At 43.6% G+C, this 23,791-nt stretch overlaps 1 protein-coding gene across 1 annotated transcript; it reads left to right on the forward strand.

Annotated features, from left to right (window-relative positions):
- Window positions 1–1,206: 1,206 nt before the first annotated feature.
- Window positions 1,207–22,362, forward strand: LOC133533022 (uncharacterized). Its single transcript, XM_061871937.1, has 15 exons — window positions 1,207–2,220; window positions 2,558–2,814; window positions 3,493–3,649; window positions 4,089–4,833; window positions 5,213–5,408; window positions 7,617–7,741; window positions 8,305–8,331; window positions 9,183–9,621; window positions 11,113–11,289; window positions 13,707–13,889; window positions 15,271–15,459; window positions 16,288–16,394; window positions 19,131–19,231; window positions 20,309–20,525; window positions 21,352–22,362. Exons 1-15 carry the CDS (start codon window positions 2,085–2,087, stop codon window positions 21,524–21,526), a joined length of 3,231 nt encoding a protein of 1,076 aa, XP_061727921.1. The 5' UTR covers window positions 1,207–2,084; the 3' UTR covers window positions 21,527–22,362.
- Window positions 22,363–23,791: the final 1,429 nt, after the last annotated feature.

Here is a 23,791-nt window from a genome sequence, read left to right on the forward strand (position 1 = left end):
TCTAATTCGTAAAGTAGCTCTTCTAATCTATCTTCTGATCTTAGGGTTCTTGCATTGTAGGACGCTATCCTTAATTTAGTGTTGTTAGTGTTGTATTGATTATATGTTTCTGTATTTATGCCGTTATTTACGTTTAAACACTTTTTAGGCTTGATGGGTTTGATAGGCTTTGTATGTTTAGTATGTATAGTATGTATTGTGTTTGTAGAAGGGTTTTGGTCGCAGTCCCCACGATGACCAATCGGCTTGGGGAGTTTGTTCTCATTTGAATTTGTTGTTAATGTGGTATACCTTTGATAGTGGTTCCATTGATAGCATGTTTGGTTTTCATGTTGTTGCTTTTGTTGTTGTTGTCGTTTGTTTGTTGTTGTTTCTTTGTTATTGTTAAGCTTCCGGGGTTTGTTATTCTGTAATTGCTATTGTTTGCTTGATGAAGATAAAGAATTTGATCTTGAACGGTTCATGATGGCAAAGGCATGTATGTATATATGTATTTATTTTATTAGTATGTAGGTATGTATTATATTGTTTGCGTCTTCTTTTTGTTGAATTATATGTATATCGGCACTACCCGTTCAATGTTGTAAGTTCATAGTTTCCTGCTACCCAAAGGTTGTCTGGAAGAGATCGCTTCTTAGCGATAAGACCGCCTGTTGTTACCTAACTTTTACGTGTTTTTTCATTTCCTGTCTATTTTTAAATGTATGGTGCACAATAAAGAATATTTACTTACTTACTTACTTTGCTAGTCTGGTGTTGAAATTTCCTATGGGAGAGTCAATTTTTTATTTCATGATTTCAGTGTTGGCCCTATAGTAAAGTTGCTCAGTATGACTTAAACGTTACCGGGGTTTGAGTAATTGCTTTTCGTTCTGTTACATACTGGTTCTTGAAAAAGCGCAGCTGCCCAGTCTTGCCGCTCTTCTCAAACAGAGACGCTTGCGGTGGCTGGGGCATGTGCACCGGATGGAATCCTCTAGAATACCTCGACGTGTCTTGCTTGGTGCAGTTGCGTATGCTAAAAGGAACGTTGGAAGACCGATGCTGCGCTTTAAAAACTGTGTTAAGCGAGACATGTCAGCATTTGAAATCGACCACCATGCCTGGGAAACTTTAGCTGAAGACCGTGATGGATGGCGCAAGCGTGTTGTGGAGGGGAGAAAGCTATGCGACCAATCCTGGTTTACTACGTTAGATAGCAGAAGGTGTCGCAGAAAGCAAATCGGGACTGGAACCTCAGGTGGCATGAGCTTTTTCTGCCAAAAATGTGGGAGGTCGTGCCGCTCACGCATCGGCCTCCACAGTCACCAAACCCGTTGTCTAAACAGCAATGCTTAAATCGTCTGCAATAGACGCAAAGGCCTGTGATGATGATGATGATAGCGTTCTTCTCCTAGTGAGTATTATATTCTTTGGTACTAAGTCAATGATCCACTGGTGACAGGCGATATAAATGCGATCGTGCAACGGCCCAACATATATAATTAGTCCTTAATTCCTATAAATGTGGTAATATCTGAACGCACCCGTAGTCATTTTGACAGTTTCATAATCGTAGCGTTTCATTCTACGTTATATCTTTTGTATAATTGCTAAATTTACTGCCTTAACTTGATTTATCATTAATTATTCTATAAAATGTAAATAAAGTAATTGTATAAAATATTATTTTTAAGTGTGATGTATTGTTTTAGGTATAGTATCATTGGCTTGATTATAAAATTTTCAAGTCAAGCGCATTCACATAGCGTAGAACGGAGTTTGTCTTTCTTTCGAGACTCGCACGAAATGCTTATTGAATTTTAGAAATAATAATTAAATACTACATATTAATCAAATAAGTCGTATAAACCATACTTGCCATTTGGAAATGAACGAATTATTCTATTAGTTTCCAAAATTTTGATGTTGTTCTTTCGGTTTTCATATTAAATAATACAATATAAACATTGTATCCCATCGATGGACTTTAGAATCGATAACCCAATTTCGCCGTAGATTTTATTAAAAGTGGCTTTAGTAAAGGCACATAGATGTTGGGAAACTTGTGTTGATAGTGTTGAGGTGTCGTGCAGGTGGTGATCATGTTGTTCACACCAATTTATATAGCAATGACCTTTATAAAATCTTGGCGCATCAGATCATTCCGAGCGCGGCTCCTGGAGTTCCTGAGTGGGAATACAAGTGTTGCGTTTTGCAAAGTGCCTGAGAATGCTGCAGGTGAATATATTTTACATATGTGATTCATGAGATTTTACAATCAAAGCACCTACCTAAAGTTTTTATTACTTTTATCAGTTAGTAGTTTTTATTATTTATTGCAAAATAATTTTGTACATCAGACATGTACATAGGATCTAATCTTTTCTAACTGCTTAGCATGACTTGCATTGTAGTGTTTAACTCCTTATGTCCATTTATTATTGATTTATTAATTATTTATTTATTTATTGTCATTTTTTTTTATGTTCATTTTGTTAAGCCATTCATGCTAAGGGGCCTGAGGTCATAACCTCATATAACAAAAAAGTAATGTCAAAATTTTATTATCTTGCAGAAACACCTACCTTAAGTTCCAAGCTTTGCACAAATCCGAAGAATGCATACTTATGTGACTTGCTAGATTACACAAATGCAACCAGGATATGCAGTATGAAGCCGGCTCAGTGTATTGAGATCAGTGACTGGGTGACATGTGCGGGAGGGCTGCCTCTGGGCTCTGATGAGCAGTCTCCCATCACTGAATTTGATGTTGAAGTGTTATTGGAGTGTGAAATGGAGCCACATGATTTAAGTGCAAATCATTTAATAATGGTAAAAATACATTATAACATTAATCTTACTGCATATTTATACCAAAGCAGATATCAATCATGATAAATCTGTGTACCTTACAGTAATCCTAGCATAATGTAAATTTAATTTTACTGATTTAGAATTAGAAACTTATGAATAGTTTCCAAATATTATGCCTATTTTCAGTACAATGTGCGATAATAAAAAAAAAATCTACTTTTTAACCAATTGGTTGCTGTCTTTCTAATCTTGTGTGCAGCAATGACAGTCTCATCCCAAATTAACCATGTTTCTTTTGTAAAAATAAAACAAATTAACCTTATCTTTGAAGAGAAAACATGTTTACAACTTGTAACCTTGTTACTGATAAACAATGTGTGAAATGTGACACTTTTTAAATATAGACCACTGGGTGACTGTGGCACATGTCATTCACACCACCTTGTACAATTCACACCCAAGAAATTTTATTACAAAATTTACTAAGCAGATAACTGCTTAGTAAATTTTGGTATTGTAAACATGGTATTGCTCTCCTTCAATAAAGTTGCAAATCATTTTAAACACTTTATCCTCTTAGCTGACTTAGCTACTTCTACTGCTGACTGTACTAAACATAATATGGCACAATGTGAAATCATTGTCTAATTTGCCTATTAAATATCTAAATCTAAAATGTAGAGTGTTTTTTTGTAGCTGGACTCTATGGGCTTACCAGTGGCGTGGAAAGCCAGCTCTCATTTAGCCATAGTACTCAAAACAAACATAGAGAATCTCAGTGCAGCCGGATTTCATTTTGTTGGTAGTGATGAGTTTTTAATTGATCACAAACTGCCAGTAGTAAGGATACAGAGTAAGTTTACACTTTATTCTTATTTATTAAATAGCTAATTGCTTTGACTTACAATATAATATATACATTACCCTTTACCTGTACACCTTACCCCTTACCCTTTTTTGAACATTAGTATCATTAGTAATACTAATGTTCAAAAAAGGAGTGTACAGGTAAAAGGTCGGCAATGCGCATGTAACACTTCTGGAGTTGCAGGAGTCCATAGGCTACGGTGACTGCTTACCATCAGGCTATGCTTGTTTGCCACTGACGTGGTATAAAAAAATACTAATGCAACTTATGTGATTAAGTATGTAATATTTGTTAAGACTGTAAGATGAAACTATTTCCTCTTATCTGGATATCAAAGCCAAATCAGTATAGAGATTTACCTATTATGCAATCATAAAGATGATTTTTACCACATTTTCTTCAACTGTATCTAAATACTTTCCAGCTGTAAAGCTTACAGGGGAACCAAATAAAGCTACTGATGCCTCAATGAGAAGTCTCAGAAGTGACATTCAACATGGTTTAAAAAACCCGCCTGGGGAATTCCATTGGCCTGTGCATGCAGCTCTGCTCAGAAAACTGTCCAAAGTAGTTGATGTTAAGTCTGAATGTAATAGTACCGTCATAGAAATGAATGGTGGCAGCAGTAACATGGTCGATACCACAACAATGAATAAAAAAACTGTGTCTCTAGCAGATGTAAGTGTCAACACCACAAAATCCCTCACAGAAGAAGACGAAAAAGACACTTTAGCGGCGGAACCAATTAAAACCCCAAATAAATCTCCAGAACGTAAAACAAAGCCACAAGAAGAGATTGTTGTTGAAAATGTAACAGTGGAAATTCAACACAATATAACACCTAAGAAATCTAGTCTCAAATTAGATCTCAAGAAAGGGACAAGTTGCCTGTCAGCTTCATTACTCAACATATCAAGCCAAATTAAGTCTGTGACCACACATAAAAGGATAGTGAGCTCGTCTGGGCCTAAGAAGTCGCAGCCCCAGATAGAAAGCTGTCCAGTGAAGGAAGATTCAAAGGGCTCTCCGTCTCATGGCATACCAAAGTCTGCCAAAACTTCCCGTCCATTAGTCAATACTAAATCACCAAACATATTGATATATTCAGATAGTATAGCTGCTAGAGATAATTTAGAAGCTTCTCTTAGAAAAGTTTTGGATGCAGATAGGTGAGTATTGCTGATAATAGGAATATAATGTCAATGTTTTGTGCCCAAGTTTTCGTACCTACCTCAAAACATCGTTATTATTATTAATGTGTGAACGATTTCAGCATTTTAAAAGTATTATTATGTAAACAAATCTTTGAGATAATAATTACATACATATTTACGTGATATCGTGTCCGTGGAACATAAGGGGTTAAATGTATGTGCAATAATTTCTTTTTAGTTCATTTCCTCATAAAGTAGTCGTAATCTGGTCGTAACACGTTACGTAATTCAGCACACCTTTCATACCTTTACGAACCATTTTTTTCCTAATAAGTAATATTCTTTTTAAGTTTTTGAGCCGTTTTCTAAATGTTCCTTTTCATCTATGATACAGGTACACGATATACTCTGTGACACGAGATGCGCTGGAGACAGGTGCGTGGCGCGGGCGCTGCGCGTTGGTGGCGGTGGCGGGCTGCGTGGGCCGCGCGGCGCCGCTCCTACTAGCGCACCTGCTGGACGGCGGCCGGCTGCTGGCGCTGTGCTCCGACCTGCTGCACGCCGTGCTGCCCTACTACAAGACTGCCGAGGTGAGCTGGGACCGTGGGCCGCTACTGCAAGCGCACCTGCTGGCGCTGTGCTCCGACCTGCTGCACGCCGTGCTGCCCTACTACAAGACTGCCGAGGTGAGCTGGGACCGTGGGCCGCTACTGCAAGCGCACCTGCTGGCGCTGTGCTCCGACCTGCTGCACGCCGTGCTGCCCTACTACAAGACTGCCGAGGTGAGCTGGGACCGTGGGCCGCTACTGCAAGCGCACCTGCTGGCGCTGTGCTCCGACCTGCTGCACGCCGTGCTGCCCTACTACAAGACTGCCGAGGTGAGCTGGGACCGTAAGCCGCTACTGCAAGCGCATCTGCTGGCGCTGTGCTCCGACCTGCTGCACGCCGTGCTGCCCTACTACAAGACTGCCGAGGTGAGCTGGGACCGTGGGCCGCTACTGCAAGCGCACCTGCTGGCGCTGTGCTCCGACCTGCTGCACGCCGTGCTGCCCTACTACAAGACTGCCGAGGTGAGCTGGGACCGTAAGCCGCTACTGCAAGCGCACCTGCTGGCGCTGTGCTCCGACCTGCTGCACGCCGTGCTGCCATACTACAAGACTGCGGAGGTGAGCTGGGACCGTGGGCCGCTACTACAAGCGCACCTGCTGGCGCTGTGCTCCGACCTGCTGCACGCCGTGCTGCCATACTACAAGACTGCGGAGGTGAGCTGGGACCGTGGGCCGCTACTACAAGCGCACCTGCTGGCGCTGTGCCCCGACCTGCTGCACGCCGTGCTGCCCTACTACAAGACTGCCGAGGTGAGCTGGGACCGTGGGCCGCTACTACAAGCGCACCTGCTGGCGCTGTGCCCCGACCTGCTGCACGCCGTGCTGCCCTACTACAAGACTGCCGAGGTGAGCTGGGACCGTAAGCCGCTACTGCAAGCGCATCTGCTGGCGCTGTGCTCCGACCTGCTGCACGCCGTGCTGCCCTACTACAAGACTGCCGAGGTGAGCTGGGACCGTGGGCCGCTACTGCAAGCGCACCTGCTGGCGCTGTGCTCCGACCTGCTGCACGCCGTGCTGCCCTACTACAAGACTGCCGAGGTGAGCTGGGACCGTAAGCCGCTACTGCAAGCGCACCTGCTGGCGCTGTGCTCCGACCTGCTGCACGCCGTGCTGCCATACTACAAGACTGCGGAGGTGAGCTGGGACCGTGGGCCGCTACTACAAGCGCACCTGCTGGCGCTGTGCTCCGACCTGCTGCACGCCGTGCTGCCATACTACAAGACTGCGGAGGTGAGCTGGGACCGTGGGCCGCTACTACAAGCGCACCTGCTGGCGCTGTGCCCCGACCTGCTGCACGCCGTGCTGCCCTACTACAAGACTGCCGAGGTGAGCTGGAATCGTGGGTCGCTACTGCAAGCGCACCTGCTGGCGCTGTGCTCCGACCTGCTTCACGCCGTGCTGCCCTACTACTAGTACAAGACTGCCAAGGCCAAGGGACACACCTATTATTTCCATTCTAAAAAAGATGCTCCTTTACTTTTACATAACGAAGCCAAGCGTAATAAGAAGCCTAACGGATTACGGATAACAGTATGGATTAGATTTGTGACACGCCTCGTTCGATTTTCCATATAATTATAGAATAGAACACTAAAATCATTTGGTGGTAATTGCGTAACATCCTCTCGCCTCATTGGGAGCAGGCAGCTTCATTTTTGAACTTATGTTTTATATGCACTAAGTATCATAAGCTTTCCCCTGTCTACGAAGGAGGAAATCCCGGGTTCGAATCCCGGTATGAATTTGTGTTTTTGTCATGAATATTTGTTCTTGGGTTATGGATGTTATCTACAATATCTACATACGTATCTAAGTATATATTTATCCATATTATTATGTATATCGTCGACTAGTACCCCTAATAGTACCCTTAATTTGGGGCTAGGTCGATTTGTGTAAGATTTTCCCCAAATATATATATATATATATATATGTTTATTTATTTTTATTTAATTTCATATTTCCTAATTTATTTATTAGCCCACTTTATGTTTATTTATTTATTAGCCTCCAGCCTCGCTGAACAAAGGTCTCTCTCGCTTATGGAAAAAATTGACTCGCCCTTTCGAAAGTCGTCCAACTACGAGTACTACGATCGTAAGTTTCCAAAGTAGTGTCCGATGAGTAGTTGTGTGTACCCAGCTGTAAAAAACGCTTAATCTAAATAATATTTAATTTATGTTGTTCAAGGTTCGTGAGAACGAAGTAGTACAATTCACATTTGACAAGTGGAAGTCCGTTAAGATGAAGCACCACATATTCTGCTACCAGGCATCGCCAGCAAAGAAACAGTTTTCCACGGAAAGCGACAGACAGTAAGTTACATAGTTTACTGTTTACACGAATATATATTTCCTTTCAACTTTTTGCCTATTTATGCATTAAATTTCTGTCCTATCACGTAACGTCTCCATTGATATTGACAAACCATTTCATCGGCGACAGTTGCCAAAAATTAACTGTCTGAAACGCGGCTCTTGAAACATCTTAAGCCAACAAAACGATTAAAATCAGTGGGAAAAAGTTATTAAAATATAGACATCTAAAAAAATCTGCTTATTTCCACTCAGGTGTCCTTAAATGTCCTATTGCATCAACTTTACTTAACTGATGGTTGATCTGCATTCTTCATGATATCATTAAAGATTGGACTCTTTGATCCCATAGCCTAGACTTTGGTTTGTTTAGTGTTTACGGAGTCACGTTTGTGTGTTTACATTTAATAAATACCCCGCTATCCAACGCGATAATGCCTAACTTTGAAAGCAATGTATCTTATTTATCAATATGGCTTTCATTCCTATGAGGTATAAACACTGTATTTATGCCTATAACAGTATGTTTAATATATTTACTTTTATCTATATACGTTTTGCAGAGCAAGTCAGGAAGCTAATATTTATCGGTACGCAAATTGTACATATTTGCATCTTTAAAATATCCTTAAGTACATACGAGTATAATATTTTGCTTGTAGTGTTTGGAAGCTCACTTAAAAGCTATGTTCCACAAAGCATCTTAATTATTTTGTATTACAATATGGTTGCAAGCGAAGCCTAATTATTGATACACCATATTTGAAAACTTATTCATTTTGACATTGAAAATAAAACGCTATGATACTGAGGATACGGCGTATAATCGAACTGTAATGATCTATGTAAAACAACTTTTGTAGATGAATCTTATACCAGCATTCTAATTGGTGCGAAATAGATTATCGCTTGTACCCTCTAAATGTCATGCCTTACTTTACAACCACATACATACCCGGCTGTATCTATAGCTATCAAGGTAATTCTTTGACCCCGTTACTTAAGGCCTTTTGATTTGGGAATGTCATGGTCGTGACAATGTTGCATGCTTTATTCAAATGAAACCAATGCACGCTGATATTTAATATTATCCTCAAAACAGCCCTAAGCACGATCAGATTGGATTACTACTTTAATTCACTACATACCCATGGACTCATTTGTAACAAAATCCTTTCTATCACCAAAATACAGAAAAAAAGCATTGTAACATATTTAGTCATGGCTGCTTGGTTTTTCGATTTTGTCTTGGCTTTTCAAAGATGATGTTTTAATAATAGTCACAATTATTTTTCTAGTTTCATTAATGTTATGTTATGACACATAAAAGTTACAAAAAGGGAAACATACCTACATATTTGAAGTCATTAAGTAAGTAGTGAAAAAGTAGTGTAGCTAGTTGTTGTTATCCGGATATAGAAGTGCACATTGAATTTTATAGACCGTCCAAATACACGGGGCACCCGGGCCACGAGCTGGACATCCAGGTGCTGGCGTCCGAGGAGACGTGGCGCACGCCGTCGCTGCTGCAGGCCACCGACCTCACCAACAGCGGCGTCGCCATATTCTCACAGGTGCAGTACTTCATGTTGTATATTGTCCAGCACACGGAGCACCCGGACCTCGAGCTGGACATCCAGGTGCTGGCGTCCGAGGAGACGTGGCGCACGCCGTCGCTGCTGCAGGCCACCGACCTCACCAACAGCGGCGTCGCCATATTCTCACAGGTGCAGTACTTCATGTTGTATATTGTCCAGCACACGGAGCACCCGGACCTCGAGCTGGACATCCAGGTGCTGGCGTCCGAGGAGACGTGGCGCACGCCGTCGCTGCTGCAGGCCACCGACCTCACCAACAGCGGCGTCGCCATATTCTCACAGGTGCAGTACTTCATGTTGTATATTGTCCAGCACCCGGACCACGAGCTGGACATCCAGTTGCTGGCGCCCGAGGAGACGTGGCGCATGCCGTCGCTGTAATTCTTCATTTTTGTCGGACTTGTATGACAGGATGTGGAGTTACTTTCTACGCTTACTAATCCGACTGCTCGGAACAAGATGCATATGCATTAAGATAATTTTGCATCAAACCCATGAAATACGAGTATATAGTTTATTCCGTATGGATTTTAAATAATTTTGCATCAAACCCATGAAATATATAGTTTATTCCGTATGGATTTTAAAAGAGTAAAAACACATGACGCAATGCGGTTAATGACATAATTCTATAGTTGATAAAATGTTCTATTAAGTAGCTGAATAACGTGGGCCCCGTGATTTTTTTGTTTACATTGAATAGGTTGTAGAAATACTTCTAAATCCACCTCGCTCTAACTATACATATAGCGACACTTAAGGGACCGGGCATTTTTTGATGCTATAAAGAGTTATTATTAAAGTACCTAAACCAACTATTGCCAACAAATGTCGACGTTCTAGGGAGTGAATCGTTATATCGAGTGACGTTATCGGGTACGGTAGTGCCCCCGCCAAGACGAGCAAAGCGAAGCGCAAAGGCACTACCTACCTTTTCTCGAAGCGCATCGTCCTTTTTTTTGAACCCTCATAACTTGGGTTTGGATTATACCATATAAACAAAATTCTCGGTATATAACCTAAATAGTGGGCTTATTAATTGTAAAAAATTTTAATTGCATATCTCTCATACTTTAGATTTTATTCATATCTAAAAAATCCCGATTTCGTCACTGACTCACCCACTCACTGATGATCATCAAAACCCTTAGGGTACTTCCTGAAGTCCTAGGAAGCTGAAATTTCGTATCTGGGATAGTATTAGTACACAAACAAAAACAAAAAAATCAAATACTTGAAATTTTTAGCCCTTAAGGGGGGTGGTTTTGTATGGGGAATCAATAACCGCTGAACCGATTTAATTTAAATTTAGTTAGTAGATCGTTTTTGTTATGTGTAAGGCTATAGAATAGTTTGTAACCCCAAAATCAAGCCGTAAGGGTGAAAAGGGGTAGGAAAAGGGCGTTAGGGGGGAAAATGGGTTGAAGTTTGTATGGGGAATTAGTAAAAAAAACAGATTGTATAAAAGATGCCCCCAGATCACAAACTCTACACCTTAGTCTAAATATGTAACTAGGCCTTTTAGACGTATTGTATAATAAAAAATAACCTTACCTTACGCCCATATGACGGTAGCAAAACGGCCAAGCCATATATTTTAACTTAGGTGTACAGTTTGTGAAGTTAAGTTATAGAGTTAGAAGCTTGGCTCTACAAGAGATCTGACAACTTTTTGACAGTGCTAGCCTTATGGTTTCCTCTTGGCAACATTTTACATGAGAATGTTTTTGATGGGATCTCCTTCAACCTTATACCAACTCCTTCCTAATCTAGATACACCTAGAAGCCGACCCCTGCGACTACCTAGCCGACGAAGGCGTGAAAAGCAACGAGGCTCGCCTGGAGATCATCCACAAGATCCTCGGAGACATCCTCGACCTCCACGTACGAGACCCGCGCGAGATCACTCAGCCTGAGTACAGCAGGGGATTCTTCCTCGGGAACCACGTGGTAAGACCGAGTTTACACTTGAACATTATCATGTTACGTTTATTGCATCGCCATTATAGTAGTGATTGCTGAACCAAGACGGTTGTATTTAATGCGAAAACTTAATCTTTATTTTCACTCCGAACATTTTTAACGTCACGTTACGTTTAATTTTTATTTTTAATGTTGAATTCATTTTTTGCATAAAATATAACCATCTTTGTGTATAAGTACATACAGAATGAGTAGGTAACATTATACTTGCATTATAATTTAGATTGATTCTTGGATTGAGATTAAACGCAATATACTATTTCAATATAAGTATATGTAATATGTATAATATGTTTATTATGCTTTCTAGATACACCGTCATTTATTTATTTTCACGATCATTTAAACAAAATGAAGATTGTGTTAAGATTAGAACGCCATTGGTGACTGTTAATAATACTTTTGCTTAATGTTTTGTCTGTCAGGATGTTACACAATAATGCTGCCTTTGTAGTAAGAATCAAGTAATGATTTAAGTCACACCCGTTACACTATATCTACAAGCTTTGTCTGCAACCGAACCGATCGAATAACTTAAAACAAGTTTTTTTCCAATTAGGAAACTATATTTATAAAAACAGGCAAAAATATTTCTATAATCTGGTCTTAGAGTTTCCCAAAAACTTTAAAGCTAAACGTCAAAGTCCTAATTTTGTCGAGTAGGATATGACCAACGAGGCTACTGAAATTATCTGTTCATGGCACCAAAATGTAGCATAACTACTACATCATTCACACAAATTGTAGGAGAGCTGGAAGCGCTCGGCAAGTAATAAAACTGACTCTCGACTCTTCCAGAACTTCGAGGAAAGAAATTGTCATTCAAAATTGTATCTTTTGACAATAGCCTTTAAGTGTATAATGGGTTGTCCGTTAGGGGTCGTGGCCTGCGTCGACCAGCGCGGGCCCCGGCCACGTGACGGTGTGATGGCCGGTGAGACGCGTACACGTTTGCTCATTGGTTGCGGTGTCACCGGGATCTTGAGACTATTCATAATTAACGAACAATAGAACTAATAAAAAGTATCTATACTCGTAATTTCTGTAACTTAGTATCCAATAGACCTCATGCGGCGTCCTAGACGTCAGCCTACACGTCTCGGTAACTTGATGACCGAATAAGTGGATCCTACTATAAACTCTTCGTAGGTATTTAATGTAGTTATATTCTATAATTATAACAGTAGATATAACATATCCATTTATTAAAGTTTCTCTTACGTCTCAAAGTTGATTCTAATAATCTAATGAATACAACAGCAATTGTTCTCAATATCCCAGGTGATGTATATATTATGCTTTTTTATCGCTTAGATTACACGTAGTTTAACAGTTGTTTATTTTTACAAAATTAATTATCATAATGAAACTAAAGTCTACTTTGCACGACTCTTTCTCGCTTTACGCTTTCATAAGGTAAGAGCCAATATTTTCGCTAAGCACGATTGTTTTAAGTCAACCGAGTAATTTTATAACATCTTTGACTTTTGCACCAATTGTCTAAATTTGTATTTTTTCTTAGCTGTAGGCTAATTTATCACTTACTTATACATTTTTCTAGACGTCAAAACAAATACCATCCGTATTTTTTATAATTCATTCATTACTCTGATTATAAAAAGCTAATATTATTCTTATTAATTCGCATGGATGTGAATGAGTTTTTTAATAATGCCAGAATTAGAAAGCTATATATTGAGCCTCAGAAAGCAACGAATGTTTACAGACTGTCACTACAGGAGGATTCCAAAATCTGTAATCTCTATCTAAAAGTACTCAGCAGTCTAAAAATATTCGAAAGAGCTACTTGCCGTTATACGCAATATTTGTATTAAAGTTAAGATGAGGCTTAGTTTTCCCATAACTGTCACTCATACAGGATGATAGACGAGCAAAGCAACGCAATTAAGAGTTGTCTTAAATAACGTTTGTTAAAGAGCCTCATTTTGCGTTATTGATGAAAAACGTCCAGAAGGTGTAGTCTGCGTCGCCGTAGACAATGCATCTACCAAAAAGTGCAGTCGCCAAAAACGAAGAGTTTTGTACATGTACCTAATGTATATGATTTTATTTATAATTGTATGCTTAGCCCTTTGAAACCGTTGGCCTCCAAAGGTTCTTCACATAGCAGCGGAGCATGATCGCTGCGTGAGTAGAGGCGCGATGAAAACTGATCGCTGCGTCCAAGCGCCCGACGCGTTTTCGTCGTGCTCCGCTGCAGTATGAATAGCTCCGCTGCAAAGACTTAAACGTGTATGAAAAGCACTTTCTTGGCGGCAGCACTGTTTGTCAGAAAGCCCAGGAAGGATAAAGTACGTCTACGGCTATAAAGACTGTGATGGACTGGTACAGCTCAGCTGATACAGTATTCGTGTGTGGTGTAGCAAAAGTTGGCGCTGGTGGAGGGCTGGTGCGCGGGCAGCGCGCAGCGGCTGCAGGCGCTGCCGGGGCTGGCGCTGCAGTGGTGCCTGCGCGGCGACGCGGAGGCGCGCGCGCCCGCCGCCGACTTCCTGCCCGTGCACGTCTACGAGTGCCCCGACCACTTCTCCACCGTTGAATACTTCGACGTGAGTCTACCGCGGTTATGACACTGATGAGGGATCGCCGGATCCCTTTGTTTGACATAATTATTGAAAGTCATAATATAATGATAGTCATATTATCATTAGTCATAACTTTGAAACCGTTAACTTTTCAGGAATTTCCTCAGGTTATCGTATAGATAGGTTAGGTTAGGTTTGTTTTATGGCAATCCTGAAAAGTTACGCGTTTCTGAGAAAAACCAAATTATTAAAAATAAATTATTAATTATTTATTTATTTATAATGTAATAATAATCATATTATCATTAGTCTAGCACGCCGCTCTTGTATGTGATCTGACAGCACTAAGCACGTCGATAGCGATGTCCGGTTCGCATACCGGAGCAGCGTGCTTATCCGCATCCAATGTGAAGGCCACCTACTTATTTAAATTTTATTAGTGTAGCGAGGAGTGGGGTTCACGCATTAGTGGTGTACGGGCCAGAGCTTCTTTTACACCGTTAGGTACATCTAGAACCGACTGTCAGTTTTAGGTTGTAGCTGAGCTACCGTGAAAGTGTGATCGGCATTTCCAATGCCGGAGTCATATTTTTGGTCAATGATCGTAAGGTCTACATTTGTTAAGGGGCTCCCCGTGGTTTTCATCGATTTTTGACTAGTTTTGAGTCTTTACTCTTACATTTGCACTCTTGAAAGAATTTTAAGACAAACGGCTATCGGTTCTTCATCTTCAATCTTTTATCTCCATTCTGGTCTGCCGAATTTTGAAAGATATGAACACTTATTTTTATTTTATTTTTACTTCGTCCTCGCATTGTCCCGGCATTTTGCACGGCTCATGGGAGCCTGGGGTCCGCTTGACAACTAATCCCCAGAATTGGCGTAGGCACTAGTTTTTACGAAAGCGACTGCCATCTGACCTTCCAACCCAGAGGATATAAACTAGGCCTTATTGGGATTAGTCCGGTTTCCTCACGATGTTTTCCTTCACCGAAAAGCGACTGGTAACTATCAAATGACATTTCGTACATAAGTTCCGAAAAACTCATTGGTACAAGCCGGGGCTTGAACCCGCGACCTCCGGATTGAAAGTAGCACGCTCTTACCGCTGGGCCACCAGCGCCTATCATGGTATACTATATTGCTTACAGCCGTTGCTGTAAATATGATAAGCTACAAAAAAACATTAGAAAACTAAGGGATTCAGGTCGAAGGTCATTGGCGTTTGGGGCCCTTACTCTATGTAGACCTGCCCTGTCTTCTACTATGCAGACCTGCCCTCAGAGTTGGATGCCTAACGTGTTAAAATTGCGCTATCCCCTTTATGAAATTTAATACGCCTTTGCACAACTTAAGACTGTTTACTGTGTGTAGTTTAGAAGTGAATTTGTATAATCCTTTCCAGAACCTAACATCGAAAGAGTTGGGGCGACTTGTGATCTACGCGGACACGCTAACTACCACCAACGCAGTGACCGGCGGGCCTCCATTAGCGCACGGCGTGGCGGCCGTGGCGCGCCGCCAGACCATCGGCCGCGGCCGCGGCGGCAACGCCTGGATCACTGTGCCCGGACAAGCTTGTATATCGCTACAGGTCGGTCAAATATTACTGAACCTTATATTGTTGAGGTGGCCTTCCATTGGCGCACGGTGTGGCGGCCGTGGTTGCTGGCAGACGACTGCACGAGGCCACTGCCTGCCTAAAAGGCAGATGAAAGGCAAAATATTATACGTTTAAGAGGATTTTGGACACCTGGTACACACGCGCCATTCATTTATTACCTAAGACGAATTAGGAGGGGGGGGGGGGGGTCAAACATCTTATTTTTCTTACAAGGGGATGGCCACCTCCCATCCCTCCTCATTCATAGTTCTTACGTAAGATCACAAAATGCGAAAATTTTCAAATTTATATGAAATTATATCTTTTCAAATAGTACTTCCACAACTACTGCATAGTTTGCTTAGACTCCAGTACCTTTGAAGGTACAAATCTACAAATAAACGTACCAAAAATGATTTTTCAGAAACATAAAAACAAACTATCCAAACGTGTACCTATTTTTTTCCTTTAGATTCTTACGGGGGGAGGGGCCTATTCTTATTTTTTCTTACATGTAGGTCAAAAGTGACAAAAGTCGTCTGAAAATCGTGAAAGTCGTGTAAATGAATGGCGACAATAAGGGCTGTTTAAATTAGTGGGCCAAAGTAACAAAACGAGACGAACTCGATTGTTAAAATAGACCCGAGAATTTTTTAGACCTAGTAATGTATCGTTGTACACAATTTAAAAAAAAAAAATTCCAAAGCAACAACAAACATCTAAAATAATGAATAAAATCGAAGTAGATATCACTAATAATAATAATAAGAGATATCGATAAAAGGCGCGCCCTTCTAGTTTTACAATGTAATTGTACAGGTGTGGCGCCAGGCATCACCGACGCTGCCGCTGGTGCAGCACGCGGCCGCGCTGGCCGCCGTGCGCGCCGTCCGCGCGCTGCCCGCGTACGAGCACCTCGACATAAGGTACGTACACTCTCGTGTGCGCTCCATTGTACAGGTGTGGCGCCAGGCATCACCGACGCTGCCGCTGGTGCAGCACGCGGCCGCGCTGGGCGCCGTGCGCGCCGTCCGCGCGCTGCCCGCGTACGAGCACCTCGACATAAGGTACGTACACTCTCGTGTGCGCTCCATTGTACAGGTGTGGCGCCAGGCATCACCGACGCTGCCGCTGGTGCAGCACGCGGCCGCGCTGGGCGCCGTGCGCGCCGTCCGCGCGCTGCCCGCGTACGAGCACCTCGACATAAGGTACGTACACTCTCGTGTGCGCTCCATTGTACAGGTGTGGCGCCAGGCATCACCGACGCTGCCGCTGGTGCAGCACGCGGCCGCGCTGGGCGCCGTGCGCGCCGTCCGCGCGCTGCCCGCGTACGAGCACCTCGACATAAGGTACGTACACTCTCGTGTGCGCTCCATTGTACAGGTGTGGCGCCAGGCATCACCGACGCTGCCGCTGGTGCAGCACGCGGCCGCGCTGGCCGCCGTGCGCGCCGTCCGCGCGCTGCCCGCGTACGAGCACCTCGACATAAGGTACGTACACTCTCGTGTGCGCTCCATTGTACAGGTGTGGCGCCAGGCATCACCGACGCTGCCGCTGGTGCAGCACGCGGCCGCGCTGGGCGCCGTGCGCGCCGTCCGCGCGCTGCCCGCGTACGAGCACCTCGACATAAGGTACGTACACTCTCGTGTGCGCTCCATTGTACAGGTGTGGCGCCAGGCATCACCGACGCTGCCGCTGGTGCAGCACGCGGCCGCGCTGGGCGCCGTGCGCGCCGTCCGCGCGCTGCCCGCGTACGAGCACCTCGACATAAGGTACGTACACTCTCGTGTGCGCTCCATTGTACAGGTGTGGCGCCAGGCATCACCGACGCTGCCGCTGGTGCAGCACGCGGCCGCGCTGGGCGCCGTGCGCGCCGTCCGCGCGCTGCCCGCGTACGAGCACCTCGACATAAGGTACGTACACTCTCGTGTGCGCTCCATTGTACAGGTGTGGCACCAGGCATCACCGACGCTGCCGCTGGTGCAGCACGCGGCCGCGCTGGGCGCCGTGCGCGCCGTCCGCGCGCTGCCCGCGTACGAGCACCTCGACATAAGGTACGTACACTCTCGTGTGCGCTCCATTGTACAGGTGTGGCGCCAGGCATCACCGACGCTGCCGATGGTGCAGCACGCGGCCGCGCTGGCCGCCGTGCGCGCCGTCCGCGCGCTGCCCACGTACGAGCACCTCGACATAAGGTACGTACACTCTCGTGTGCGCTCCATTGTACAGGTGTGGCGCCAGGCATCACCGACGCTGCCGCTGGTGCAGCACGCGGCCGCGCTGGGCGCCGTGCGCGCCGTCCGCGCGCTGCCCGCGTACGAGCACCTCGACATAAGGTACGTACACTCTCGTGTGCGCTCCATTGTACAGGTGTGGCGCCAGGCATCACCGACGCTGCCGCTGGTGCAGCACGCGGCCGCGCTGGGCGCCGTGCGCGCCGTCCGCGCGCTGCCCGCGTACGAGCACCTCGACATAAGGTACGTACACTCTCGTGTGCGCTCCATTGTACAGGTGTGGCGCCAGGCATCACCGACGCTGCCGCTGGTGCAGCACGCGGCCGCGCTGGCCGCCGTGCGCGCCGTCCGCGCGCTGCCCGCGTACGAGCACCTCGACATAAGGTACGTACACTCTCGTGTGCGCTCCATTGTACAGGTGTGGCGCCAGGCATCACCGACGCTGCCGCTGGTGCAGCACGCGGCCGCGCTGGCCGCCGTGCGCGCCGTCCGCGCGCTGCCCGCGTACGAGCACCTCGACATAAGGTACGTACACTCTCGTGTGCGCTCCATTGTACAGGTGTGGCGCCAGGCATCACCGACGCTGCCGCTGGTGCAGCACGCGGCCGCGCTGGGCGCCGTGCGCGCCGTCCGCGCGCTGCCCGCGTACGAGCACCTCGACATAAGGTACGTACACTCTCGTGTGCGCTCCATTGTACAGGTGTGGCGCCAGGCATCACCGACGCTGCCGCTGGTGCAGCACGCGGCCGCGCTGGCCGCCGTGCGCGCCGTCCGCGCGCTGCCCGCGTACGAGCACCTCGACATAAGGTACGTACACTCTCGTGTGCGCTCCATTGTACAGGTGTGGCGCCAGGCATCACCGACGCTGCCGCTGGTGCAGCACGCGGCCGCGCTGGCCGCCGTGCGCGCCGTCCGCGCGCTGCCCGCGTACGAGCACCTCGACATAAGGTACGTACACTCTCGTGTGCGCTCCATTGTACAGGTGTGGCGCCAGGCATCACCGACGCTGCCGCTGGTGCAGCACGCGGCCGCGCTGGCCGCCGTCCGCGCGCTGCCCGCGTACGAGCACCTCGACATAAGGTACGTACACTCTCGTGTGCGCTCCATTGTACAGGTGTGGCGCCAGGCATCACCGACGCTGCCGCTGGTGCAGCACGCGGCCGCGCTGGCCGCGCGCTTTCGACTCTATTTGTCAAGTAATAGGGTCGAAAAGTAAACCACTTTCTTGGCTGACTGTACTATTTCATTTAACCATATTTAGGAACAGTAATACTGCGTGTTGACTACAATCTAAGTATGTACTTATCTTATTCATACATATTATACGTTACATGTAAAGGGCTACGGCACATATCTCAATTGTGTTTTTAGTAAAATTTTTAATAAAGTTGACTAGATTTCATATACTTATTAATTTGATGATAACAGAATAAAATGGCCGAACGACATCTACTACGGGCGCGAGGTGAAGATCGGAGGCACCACCACCATTGCCAACGTCACCGGAGACAACGTTGTCTGTAACATTGGTACGTACGCTATAATTCTCAACATTAGAAAACATTCGTAAATTTTATATTAGGATATCATCTCCTTGTGTTGTTTTTCTCTAATTTTAAAGTACATTGTAGGAGAGGCCGGAACATCGCTCAAAGATGGACGAGTGAGTTTGAGGGCCGACACATTAGTGGAGGCCCTCAAATAATACGAGTCCATCTTTAGCGTTTCCGACCGAGGCATTACATAGTGCTTTTCAAGACTACTGCGAGGAAATAAGAAAACATTTGCATAACTATAAGTACTTAATAGAAATTAATATTTATATTGGCGTGAGGCCAATTGTTGAAAGAAAGCGATGTATTTTTGCCAGGGAATTTTATATTTTCTTCACTAGAAGAACTCATTTTTATAGCGTAGATACGTGTTTCTTATATTTTTAGTCAAACACAACTTACACTATCCAATTCAGTAAGTATTTTCCGATCCCGCCTTTTTTTACTTTTTTATCATTTTTATTACAATTATGGCCTGGATGCGAGTCCTTTAAGCCAATTTTTTCATCACTTTTAAGAAGCGTTTTTCTGTTGCTTGCTTCAAACCGACTCTAAACTTAGAAAACCACAAACAGCTAAGAAAGTAAAAACACTTTAAGCTTGAACGGAATGGTTTTGACGTTTCTTTTTTTTTTAATAGTCCTATAAATAAACTAATTTTATTTTTGAAGGAATAAGTTGAGCCAAAAAAAGACCTTTTACCGCACCAATGACAGATGATGATAACAATGAAACATGTAGTAGTGGTGGTTCAGGTGCTACAGCTATTGCCTACTTTCCAGCTTGGTTTTAGACCATCTATTGCCACATTTCCGAACAGTGGCGTGAAAAAATAATTTCTATTACTACATTTGGCTGGTAAGATTTTCGCACTAATTCAAACGGGTTAAAACTCACGTAAGGCTGTGTACACGTCGGACACTCCCTGCAGATATTGTTCCGGTAAAAAATCCTGGAAAGGGATTGTAACATGTCTAAGAACTATTTGACCAAAATTATCCATCCAAAATGTCAGATGGCATCAGTAGTAATTGATATTTATTTATTCCTCAGGCACCGGCGTAAACATCTCCAACATAGTCCCAACCACATGCGTGAACCAAATAATCGAGCAACACAACAAGCAACACGGCACCACCCTAGCTCCAATGACGATAGAAAAGTTCCTGGCGCGGTACTGCTCGCAGTTAGAAAGGATATTGGAGTACATCGACTCTGACGGCGGCGTGGATGCCTTCCGAGAACAGTATTACCAGTACTGGCTGCACGAGTAAGTAGTCGAGTAGCACTATACCCGCAGTAGTTAAGTTTCTGGCGAGTTAACTGGAAGGACTAACTGGAGTACATCGACTCGGACGGCAGCGTGGATGCCTTCCGGGAGCAGTACTACCAGTACTGGCTGCACGAGTCGAGAAGCACTATAACAACAACAACCCTGTAAAAGTCAAATTCCTGGTGAGGTATTGTTCACTGTTGGATACACATACTGTAGTATATCGGATCGGACATCAGACGATGGCATCATATCATTTACCACTAATATCAACTACACAACTTAGCCAATAGTAGTTGATTTAAAAGTCGACCACACCGCTGCTCAAAAAACGGTGACGCTACGGAATCACAGTGATGTTACTCAAAATACGCTGACGGTGCGGAATCGCAGTGATATGCCATAAACTCTACGTCTTTGGGCGATCCAGTATATTGGATCCGAATCGCACGTCGCTCCGATGTTTGAGCGAGACAACGCTATGCGCGTATTATAAAAAATATAGTTAAACTTAAGTTGTTTTAGTACCTAAGTACATATATCAGTTATTTTTATATGCTTATAATAAGCATTAGCTATAATTTTACTGTTTCAGTTAACATAATTTGTAATTATGAACCTCCAGGTCTTTTTGTTGTGTTTTCCTTTTGTTGCGGTCCAACGTTTGTATTGAATTTTTGATATGTTTATATGACTGTTTGGTCTCTAAATAAAAATAATAATACAGCGACATCTCGCTCGCACGTATCACTGCGATTCCGCACCGTCAATGTGTTTTGACTACGGTGTATGTAATTTGTAGTATAACGTTGTCTTGTTTCAGCAACGAGAAGATCCAGGTCCGTCGCGAAGGCGAGCCGTCCCCGGTGGCCGGCACGGTGGTGGGCGTGGACGCGGCGGGCTGGCTGCGCGTGCTGACGGCCGCCGGCGGCGTGGCCGTGGCGCCCGACGGCAACACCTTCGACCTCATGGCCGGCCTCGTGGCCCCGCGGCTGTGAACTCTTCATTATCTAATTATAACGGAAGGCAGAAGCCAAACATCCTGTTTAGTCGAGGGACACGTTCATTCTGTTGGTGAGCTCTTCAGCGCAGCGAGGGAGAAATGTGCCGTCGCGAGATTTAAGAATTTCGGGTGGTCGGTTTAATGTTTTTCACGCCTCATATTCCTCAGAATCAGATATTTATTTACTAAAACATGGTACAAAAGGCATATTTGAGAAAAAAAGAACAAAGACATGCAAATATTTAAAAAATAATAAAATATGAAAATTATTGTTAAACTCGACATGTGTAGTGCTTTTCTCAAACTTGCAATGAAATAATAGTTATTAGTTTTACAAGGGGAAAAAGTTGTTGTTTAACCGCTCGTGCTAATATAACCGAGCAAGCGAAAGATTCCAAAATTGAACCACGAGCGTAACGAGTGTTTCGAGAAGTGGAATCTTGGGCGTGGCGAGGGTTACTAAGGCAAACTCCCTACCTCCAAGTGAACTTTTTCACCAACACGAGGAAAATACTAACTAAATTCTAAAAAAATGAAATCAAACCCGAATGACCGTCATAAAAATATCAATCAAAAATCATCATGTAATGACTTTTAAATGATGGTTTTTTATTGATTTTTTTTTTGTGTGAGTGAGTGAGTTGTTTCCTTATGTTAGCTGGTAGAATAAGTCAATTCTACCAGCTAACATAATCAAATAAAATAAAAAATTGCATCTGATTACTTTGCCCCACATGTGAATAAAATACAACTTTCTCATTAGCTTTTAAACAGTCAAGAGGGCCTTTAGCAGTTAGTGTGGTGAAAAATAAATCGTTGTCAATTTGTTTTATTATTACACAGATAAAAATAAATTACAAATCTACTAGTATTTGATGGTTGAATGCCAAGACGTGTCATAATTGACGTTTAAAAACAAAAGAAGCTTGCTTTACAGACCTAGGGTGTAAGGCTGTACGAAATTCCTTTATATATCATCTTCTCTCATCGCACCGGATACGTAGTATTTCCGGACATAATTTGAAGTAAGTCATGTCAACATTTCATTGCAAGTAGTTTGCGAAAAAACCAATTATGCACTCTTTCTAATTATGAGGTGTGAATCATATAGGGTAGGCGATAATGATAAGCGAGGAATGATAAGGGTCTAGAAACCAAAAGCGTGTAGCAGGAATTAATACACGCTAGCGCACAGGATGTGTTCCATTGGTTGTGGTCGGTATTGAATCGTAAGTTTATTGTAGAAAGCTATACTATTTAGGGCCAACTAGGGCTTTAAGTAAATCAGAAATAGACGAGTCATTTAACGGTGAATATAGTGAACAGCCGTAACACTGCCAGTTCTATAACTAATATCATCTAGTCCTGTTGTATTTTAGAATTTCAACTTATTCTTATATTACCGTCGTTGCAATACTTATAAATACATATAATTAAATTATAGAAATATACATAATGGCGGTCAATTAATATAAATTTGATGGAGGTGTAATCTCAGTGCAATACAATGTATATATGGATATAAATATATATTTAAGTCAATCCAGTGTTAGCACAACAGCAGTGCATCTGTATTGAAGAGTATGACGTTCATAAGAAAAATCTGTTTACTTCAAATATATGCCATTTTTAAATATAAGTGTTTACCTATTTAATAAATGGATTATTAATTGTTTTATAATTAAAATAGAATGAAAAAGTAATCATGTAAACCAGTGAAAACACACTATACTAGTCAACTCTATGAGTTTATTAGGTCTAAAGTGCTTTTTACGGTCAACGGGCAACATTCAGTTGTGATAAATTCGCGTTGCACTAGCCTGAAGTTCATGATTGCACTGTAGGAGGGCTAAGATGGTCGGTTCTTTATCATTTGTCACCATGCCCGTCACGTTCTAACAAGTATGTAAGCGCGAAAGTGACGGGCGTAGTGACAAGTGATAAAAATGGAACCATGCTGCCACCGCAGGTTACCGAACCACCAGTGCCGTAGATAGGGTGAGTTTAGTTTTTAAATAAACACCATAGTAACTTTAGAAAGTAAAGCCGGCATCACAAAGCTTTTAGGTGTACATTCGTTGAAGTCAGGCGTTGTAGTGACAGTCGCGTAATGTAGAGTAATCTAGTCATGCCGGGCTAAGATGGTCGGTTTTTTATCAACTGTCATCATGTCTGTCACGTTCTAACAAATAGGTAAGTGCGAAAGTGACGCATGACATGACAAGTGATAAAAATGCGACCATGATACCGCCGCTGGGTG

The sequence above is a fragment of the Cydia pomonella genome, chromosome 2 (assembly GCF_033807575.1).
Source record: "Cydia pomonella isolate Wapato2018A chromosome 2, ilCydPomo1, whole genome shotgun sequence".
Taxonomy (NCBI): Eukaryota; Metazoa; Arthropoda; class Insecta; order Lepidoptera; family Tortricidae; genus Cydia; species Cydia pomonella.